Source organism: Nicotiana tabacum, chromosome 6, assembly GCF_000715075.1.
Source record: "Nicotiana tabacum cultivar K326 chromosome 6, ASM71507v2, whole genome shotgun sequence".
NCBI classification, from domain to species: Eukaryota; Viridiplantae; Streptophyta; class Magnoliopsida; order Solanales; family Solanaceae; genus Nicotiana; species Nicotiana tabacum.
In genome coordinates this window covers 212,157,512-212,166,725 of record NC_134085.1, presented here as the reverse complement: position 1 = coordinate 212,166,725, position 9,214 = coordinate 212,157,512, and the positions used below count along the sequence as shown (strand labels likewise).

The following is a 9,214-nucleotide window of genomic DNA, read 5'->3' as shown; positions in this document are numbered from 1 at the left end:
TTGTTTAGTGAGTTTGTGAACCGAAATTAGATTAAACCTAAAATCTGGAATATATAACACATTGTTTATGATTAAATCTGGCAGAACATGCACACTACCAACTTGACTGACCTTGACTCTGTATGAATTTTGGAGATTCACATATAAAGGTTTTCTTAGAGGTTTCACATTTAATAAAATAGAATAATCAAAAGTCATATGTTCTGAAGCTCCTGAATCTATTATCCAGGAGGTAGAATTCATGTAAGGAAGACAAGAAAGACAATATAGATTAGGGGTATTGATTATTTTACCAGCATAGTTGGCACTAGCATTTGCATCAGAAAACTGTTCACCATGTTGTCCAACCTTCACCTGCTGAAGAAGTTGGTAAAGCTGACTGAATCTCTTGAGTGATGACTTTCCCTGTTGCATTTCCTTCCATTGTGTTGACTGATTGACTTGTGTTTTCTTCATGCTTGAGTACTGCATTGATGTGAGGTCCTTCTTGATACTTTTTGGATTTGGTAAACTTGAAGGTGGAGGGAAAACCAATGATTCTATAGCATTTATCATTGGAATGTCCGGTCTTCTTGCAATAGTTGCACACTAGGTTATTCTTCTTTCCTTCAAGATTTGCTTTCAGCTTTCCTTCTCCATTAGCATATTTCTGAAAATAGGTTGGTTGATTTTGTGCTAGAAAAGCATTCTCAACTGGGTTTTGTGTAATATGAATTTCTCTTTGCTTCTCATCTTGAATGAGAAGAGAATAGGTTTGATTGACACTTGGAAGAGGGGTAAGCATCAGAATATTACTCCTTACAGTTGTGTATGCATCATTAAGTCCCTTGAGAAATTGGATTAGCCTACCATATTGAAAAGACTTTAAAGCTCTTGACTTTCCTCCGCAATTACATTCACAGGTGCAGTGCACATAACTATTCAAGGTATCTAACTCATCCCAATTTTTTTTACCTTTGTATAGTATCCTGCTATATCAGAGGTCCCTTGCACTAGGTCACCCAACTCCTTTTGCAACTGATAAAGTTGAGCACCATTGCATTGTCCGAATCTAACCTCAAGTTCTTTCCAAATTGCATTTGCAATTTTTGAATAAAGGACCTTTTCAGCTATGTCCTTAGATAGATAATTCAAGATCCACGATATAACCATATCATTGCAACGATTCCACTGCTTGAAGTCAGTGGAAGAAGCATCAGGTTCAGAATATGTTCCATCAATGAAACCAAGCTTATTCTTGGCAGATAGCGCAATGACTATGGCCCTACGCCATCCTCCATACCCCTTCCCATCAAATACTGAGTTGACTAGAACCATTCCTGGTGAATCTGATGGATGAAGGTAATAGAGGTGAGTGGAATCCACAGCAGCTGGTTGAGTAATTGTGCGAGCTGCAGAAACGTTTGAAGAATCATCTGTGGAATTTGGTGTCATTTTAAGGAGGAAGATAAGGCTAAAAAAATGTAGGTTGGGTTTCAGATAGCTATTGCTCTGATACCATGTAGGAATTTAGAAAAAATTCTTCTCTTATTCACTGTCTAATATTCTGTACAATGTATCTATTTATACAAATATTCAATAAATAAAAATATAAGGTACAGCTATACTAGTTACAAGTGTCTAATATGTTATTTGTTGTCATAGTATTAATGCACATAATGTGTACAGATATTACATAGTTGTAAAGTGCATACATAGTTGTAAAATGCATTTGGACATGATTATGTTGGAAGGATTAAGTATCTTTCAGTTGTATCCAATTATGCTAAATAGATTGGACCAGATCTGTAACAATAGGACTAGACTTGTGTTTGTATTGGGCCTTCACTTTGTTGTTCTGTACACTGACCCAGTTGGCCCAGAACTTTGTTATACCTAATGTTTTTGGGTCTTCAGAATACTTGATGGGTCTTGTTATCTTGTAGACCTATTTGCACACAGTACCTGTCTCTCTCTTTCTTCTTCTTCGACTGTATCGTTTCCTTCATATCCTAAAATTGGGTTTAGGGTTCTTTTGTACACGATTCTGGTCCAACATTCCAACATGCTATAAACTTTAAAGGTTGAATAAAGTTTTAATTCTTAGATCACTTTTTTCAATTAGAACGGGCTTCTAAGATATTTATTTCTATAATAAATAAATAAAATTCAGAACATATTTCTATCTACTCTTCTTCTTCAGTTTATACTTATTAGTCTGGAATAAATTTCTTAGATCACGATTTGCTTGCAAAACTTTTAGTAATTTAATTTTCTTCAACGCTTAGATTCCAGCAACGTAAAGAACTTAGTAGACTTCAAAATTTCAGTACGGGAGAATGTGCTATATTCATTTGAGATGGAAGAAGTTTTTGATTTGTAATACTATTCTTTTTCTTTTTTATGTGCATCCACAATTATCTTTTTTATTTCAACGTCCAGACTAATCTGACACAATTTTTTTTACTAAAACTCCGGCTGCTGGTATATTCGAAGAGATATGTCGACGATTTTACTGCAAATACTGAAATAGTTATTTGAAATTTTAGAAATTTGGCCATGGAAGTTTGTGTTTAGCATTTGAATGTTAGTAATTGAAATATTATTTCAAGTTAAATAGTGGTTTCTTTCAAGTTGGAACCTTCAGCATTCACTAACAAAAATGACACAAATAATATACTTTTGTGCCACTATTAATTTTTTAATCTAGTAATAAAAGTATTCGGAAAAAAGTTAGAATTTTAAAGCACGTTATGCAGGAATTTTCTTATGCGCTAAAATTTTAAACACATATTGGATAGAATTTAAAAGTATACATTAGTTATGGTGATCATAGGATTTTGCCATAATTCCCGATGGATCACAAGGATATTTCAACATCCTAACTAAAAATTCTAATGATTGTTAGAATTTCTGATGCTTTAAAATTTTGACACGAGACTATTTTCAAAACGTTTGTTAACAGGATTAAAATAGAAATAGCGATTAAGAAAAAAGTCCACACAGCTTAATTACTACTAGAAAAATTTGGCTTCATATAAATAGTGGTTTAAAAAAGTTCATAAAACTTAATTACTACGGGAAAATTTCAGCTTCCACTCACTTGGTCCAAAATCATATATAAGGGATCTTTATACAAATAGTCGATGGAGTATATTGTCGACTATTTTAATGTAAGTAGTTAGGCAGATTTTAACTGAAAAAGTAAATAAATAATATATTAAGATGAGATCAACTTTTGTACATAGACGTGCATATATGTCTCATTCTTCCTTTCAAGAGTTCTCTGCGAAATTTAGTGGGCATTTAGACATAAGAGTTGTGAAATTCTGGAAAAAAGTGAATTCTTTTTTAAAAGTGAAAATAGTATTTGAAAATTAGAGTTGTGTTTGGATATGAATATAAGCTATTTTTGAATTTTTGTGTGTAATTTGAAGTAACAATTTTGAAAAATAAACTTTCGTAGTTTTTAAAATTTCTGAAAATTTTTAAAACTAAATTCAAGTAAAATTTAAAATTTTTATTGCCAAATACTGATTCCGAAAAGTGAACATTTTTGGTAAAAATAAAATATGTTATGAAATAAAAGCAATTTAGTAAAACATGAACAAGAAATAAAAGCAATTTAGTAAAACCTGAACAAGAAATAAAGATAGAGAGAAGGAAGAGATTTTCTTCTTCAATTGTGTGTATTTTTCCTATCTATTATAAGGCTTTATATAAGCATGAAAAATGACATTAAGATCATGGAAGAAATCATGGAGGAAGATTATACATTACCATAATATTTATCGTAACAATTTTTTTTTATGGCTCCTTAGTACTCCTTCGTTTCTTGGCTTCTTGCTATCAATTAAATAATTTATATTGAGTTCCACGTTTGGAAAAAAAAAATGACAGTTGATAATGGAGTAATTTTTTAACTAAGATTCCTATGTAGAATTTGCATAACATTCCTTTTCTAATCTTTACTCGACAGAAGTGGCTTGTAGGGCCTTTTTTTGGAAACTTGCCGACAGCGATGTTTGACATCGTCAAGTGTCACTAGTTAATTTACAGAGTTGATTCCCATTTGCCTTTGTCTAATGGAAGATGGGGAAGATGAGATCTTCCTCCATCTCTTGCTTTAATTTCTCTTATTATTATTCCACCTCTGTTGCATTCTTCGCATCACTATACGGTATCTATTTCGTCTTGATTTCAGCAAATGTGAATGGGTTTGATTCTGTGATACAGCTCCCTACATCTGCGTCTTTGAGGAACACGACCCGCAAATCAGAAACCCTTTTTGATGTCAGCGATTTTGGAGCAGTTGGAGATGGCATCACCGACGACACTAATGTAAGTCCCGTTCTTTTATAGGAGTATTTTCTTTTTGGTCTGCGTTCGTTATGATTATGTAATGCTTCCACAGCTATGAGATTTGTCATAAACGTTGAATTTTCCATTGTGCTACTAATGATTCTGTTAATTTTTTGCCACTATTTTTTTTTCTATTTCCTTTATTTGTTGTGGATCACTAATTTTTCCATTGTGCTACTAATGATTCTGTTATCCTTGAGCTGAGGATCTAGCGAAAACAATCTCTTTACCTTTGTAAGGTAGGGTAAGGTCGGCGTAAACACTATCCTTTCTCGAGCCCACTTATGGGATTACAATGGGTTTGTTGTTGTTGTTGCTTCTAACGATTCTGTTAATTTTTAGCCACTGGTACTCATTCTTCTTGTCTGCTACAAAACGTAATCGTAAGATTGATACATTAAATAAAAAAATTTAGAAAAGGTTTTAAGAAGGCTAGTGCATATCTTTTATTGTAATGAACAAACAAAGCAAAAAGTTGCTCGCTTTGCTTCTTAGTTCTTAGTGCTGACAGTTTTTGTTAGTATGTTTGGTGAGCTAAAAGTTTATGAGACTTTCTTACTAAGATCGGATCACCAGAGTGTAAAGTACTTAGCTTCAGTTAAGAAATTCTTTTGTATTTTCAGTCTTTTAAAGATGCTTGGGACAAGGCCTGCTCTTCAGCATCACGATTGAAAATTGTCATACCTGGTGGATATTCTTTCTTAGTTCAGCCACTTAATTTTGCTGGTCCTTGCCGGTCAAAGGTGTCGTTAGGGGTGAGTGCCAAAATTGAGCATTTGTATGTTATCCAACTCTTTATTTAGCTAAAAGGGACGTAGTTGTCTTTTTCAATATACACCAGATTGCAGGTACTATTTTAGCGCCAAAGGATCCTAAAGTCTGGGATGGCTTGAATCCACGAAAATGGCTCTATTTCCGTAGTGTGAAATACCTGACAATAGAAGGAGGAGGAGCTATAAATGGTATGGGCCAGGAGTGGTGGTCTCGATCATGCAAGGTCAACTTAACAAATGTAATTCTCTTTGCCATTTTTTTCATCGTGCTTAATGGTACTCTTTTACAACATGAATTTGATGTTTTGCAATCTTTTGTTTTGCTAGCCGTGTCAACATGCTCCAACGGTCAGTGCTGCCTTTCCGTCTCATGTGATTAATTTTGACTTATATAGTAGATATCAACTCTGTTTCAGGAAAAAAAGAATTTTATATATGCTGATTATGGTCTTGATTCGTTAATTAATGGGAGTGCAGGCTTTAACTTTTCACAAATGCAACAACCTCAAAGTCAGGAACATTAAGATCCTTAATAGTCAACAAATGCATTTAGCATTTACTGATTGCAAACATGTTGCAGCATCACGTCTCTCAGTCTTAGCCCCAGCTGATAGCCCTAACACCGATGGAATCCACATAAGTTCATCTAAACAGGTCAATATCAAGGATTGCACTATTGGCACAGGTTAGTTGATCTTTAGTTATTGCAATTGGAGAAACAGATAGATCATGTCTTGGTCGTTCTTTTGGTATTATTGTTGTTCTGGCTGTACCTCTGCTCAAATGGCTTAGATTACTATCGAACAGATACAATGTATGTTTGAGATGATAAAATCGGATTTATGGTTCTAATACAGCATCTTAGGGGGCATAGCTGTGTGTTTGCAGAGGTTGAAATATAATGCATTGTCTAGGGAATCTGAAATTGTGGACCAGAAGTTGTTTGTAGTTCAGTTATGATTAGTGAAATGTGAGGTCTTCTTTTGGATACAATAAGCAGGTAAAATATATTAAGCTAACCATTCTTTTATGCCAAATCGATTGAAGCTCAATTAGTTTTTTTTTTTTTTGAAAAAAAAAAATTTCTCACTGTTGCCGGATGCTCCAGTTGAGAGTTGAGCCTACGTCGTAGTTTCATCATCAACACTGTCACTTATTTTGGGTGATCAGGATGTCGTATTCACATTTGAGCCTCTATCGGATATTTCATTATCTTTTGACCAACTCAGAAACTGAATACAGGAGATGACTGCATATCTATTGTCGGCAATTCATCACGGATAAAAGTTAGAAACATTGTGTGTGGGCCAGGCCATGGTATAAGGTAGAAAATTTTGTTGTTTTGTTGAAGTTATGTAAAGATGAAGTTATAATTAGTACCCTGTTCTTTTAGCATTGGAAGCTTGGGAAAGTTCAATTCAATGTCTCAAGTTTACAATGTTCATGTTAATGGAGCATCTATTTCCAACACGGAGAACGGGGTTAGAATAAAGACTTGGCAGGTAATCCTGCTTATTTCTCTTTGATATCTGCATCGGATGAATCTTCATAACGTTGACATCATACCATTTTTCATCTTTAATAATTCAATTTGCTGACCTACGGTTACATATCCCCATCCCGTTGTTTGCTACCCCTTAATGCTTCTTCAGGGAGGTACCGGATTTGTCAGAAAGATTACTTTCGAGAATGTTTGGATGGAAAATGTCTCAAATCCTATCATAATAGACCAATATTACTGTGATTCTCTGCTGCCCTGTTCAAACAAGGTATGTTTTCTGCTCAATTTCTTGATTTTCAGTCCAAATTCATCTTCTTTGCCTAATCTTCTTGGTGTTCTATATATTGCTTGCTTGGAAAAGGAGTTCAATCTTGCATGGTTGTTGTGCATGTTAGCTAGTATATAGTGAGCAAGTATGCATCAGGTTATTTCTGCATTGAGCCTAAGATAAGGCTCGGTTGACATAGTAAATTATGGGCCTACTAGTGAACTAGTGAAGGTAGTGACATCCATGATGGAGTTATTGCTTGAGAACAAGGTGAATATTCAGTGGATTGTTATATATACCACATGGTGTTTACCTCTGTATTAAGCTCTTTTTTGATAAATACATGTTCTGCACTAAATGAAAGTTGTAATTCACTGTTCAGCATGTAGTCAAAAGAAATAGACCATCAATAGGTCCCTCAAGTATTCCGTTCTTCACGCCTTCCATGTTCTTTTGTGTGTGTGTGTGTGTGTTTTAATAGGTCTAATTCGAAAAACTACCACTACTCATTGTGCAGACTTCAAACATTCGCATTGATAACATATCCTTTGTGGGTATTAAAGGAACTTCAGCTACAGAAAAGGCAATAACAGTTGCCTGCAGCGATAGCTTCCCCTGTAGAAAGTTGTACTTGGAAGATGTTCAACTAACTTCATTTTCTGGGGAGCCGATAACATCTTTTTGCTGGGAGGCATATGGCTCATCCTCAGGTTTAAATTATCCGCCTCCTTGCTTTTCCTGTAATGACAGCATTCTTCAGCCAACAGTTTTATCCAACTGGAGTCAATCGATATGACATCTTCTGTGATAAAAGTACAGAGGCCCAGACCATATATCAGTTGTTAGCTGCTAAATGAATTGTCACAGGTATTCATTATCCTGGGGAAAGCTAGCTAACTTATTGAGCAAGTGGAACAGCTTGAGTGACAACTTATTTATCAGTAGCCGGTCTAAGTGTCAATATTTATAGAAAATACGAGTGTTAATTCGTGGATTTTAATTACTTATGTAAATAAAGTGCTCATTCTTTTTCATGAATCTTCATTAAAAAATTCCATGATATCTAACAATAGGATGAACAAACAGGAAAAAGCTTCGTACCCAGTGGGGAAAATATGAAATTGATAATTTTGTCCATTTAGGATATAAAACGTATAACTACATACTAGTTAGTATATCAAGGTCTATGTTCAATTTCCCTAAGAACAGGATTATTTTTGTTATTTCCCTTATGCATATGTGCAGAAATACAGGGTAAGACTGCGTACAATAGACCCTTGTGGTTCGGCCCTTCCCGAATCCTGCGCATAACGGGAGCTTAGTGCACCGGGTTGCCCTTTTTCCTTTTGCACATGTGCTCTGCAACATCTATCTCTGGATTTTTGTTGCTTGATTATCATTTATCATTATCATTATCATTCTATGCCTAAGAAAGAGCATGTCTGGATTATGATTCTACCGGTAACGCTTCATATAACTGTTTAAGGATTATAAAATATTAGAATACTATATTTTGGAGGACGATGAATCTCAACTTGGGGTCCAGAAACTTCTTTCGTGAAGGAAGGAGTTAAAGGAGAATTTGGCCAAACCTACAGTTCTGAATTTTGGAAACTGAAGGTTTCAGGAAAAAAAAATTGCTTCAGCGACAGGGCTACAACACCACAAATGATGAAATGGAATCCCAAAATTAGGCCGATTAAATTCCAATATTAGGTTGAAAGTGGCACCGACGCACCGCTTATGGAGGCGCTATTGAATGACAAAGTCAAAATCACATGTGCCAACACGTTACTTGCTTCTACTTTGGATATGGAACCAAGTCATGTCACATGCTCTTAAGATGGCATAATGATAAATGTGCTACCTACAAAGCAACAGTTAGGCATTTATTTAGGTACGGGTAAAGATGCCATGCCGATATTCATTGCCGATATTCGATCTACCTAATTGATCCAACCACATCCACTTCCTGTTAATATTATTCTTATGAGTTTGAAGTTTAGCATATAAAAACTCTAGTAAAATGGAAAGACATTTTGTTTTCCACCCAAGTTGTACGTATGATTGGTGAAATCAAATGTTGTTTTGGAGTCTAAACTCATTGCTTGCTAGCAAAAGAATAATTTTATTGTCAAACTCGTTTCCTAATATATAAACAGAAACGATTGGATATACGCATTCTGGATTATTGCATAAATAATTGATTTTGAAATAGAATAACCAGAATGATTAGCGTCGCACATGAGAGTGACAGTCTTGAATCGCCAAATATGGGGACACTACGTGGGGCCTTTCGGTATTAATCCATTGCTTTAGCCGCAATACTTT

The 9,214-nt window shown here is 34.9% G+C and overlaps 2 protein-coding genes across 2 annotated transcripts; one reads left to right on the top strand and one right to left on the bottom strand.

Moving 5' to 3' along the window:
- Positions 1 to 331: 331 nt before the first annotated feature.
- LOC107779857 (uncharacterized) lies at positions 332 to 1,434 on the bottom strand. Its single transcript, XM_016600356.2, has 2 exons — positions 955 to 1,434; positions 332 to 826 (listed from the first exon to the last, which is right to left on the bottom strand). The coding sequence occupies exons 1-2, from the start codon at positions 1,432 to 1,434 to the stop codon at positions 332 to 334; spliced, it is 975 nt and encodes a 324-aa protein (XP_016455842.2).
- A 2,637-nt stretch (positions 1,435 to 4,071) lies between these two features.
- On the top strand, positions 4,072 to 7,679 carry LOC107779855 (probable polygalacturonase At1g80170). The gene is given in 9 exon segments (NM_001325289.1): positions 4,072 to 4,320; positions 4,965 to 5,096; positions 5,183 to 5,353; positions 5,442 to 5,462; positions 5,592 to 5,799; positions 6,357 to 6,438; positions 6,508 to 6,616; positions 6,767 to 6,883; positions 7,401 to 7,679. Coding segments are annotated over 9 exon segments (1,368 nt in total).
- Positions 7,680 to 9,214: the final 1,535 nt, after the last annotated feature.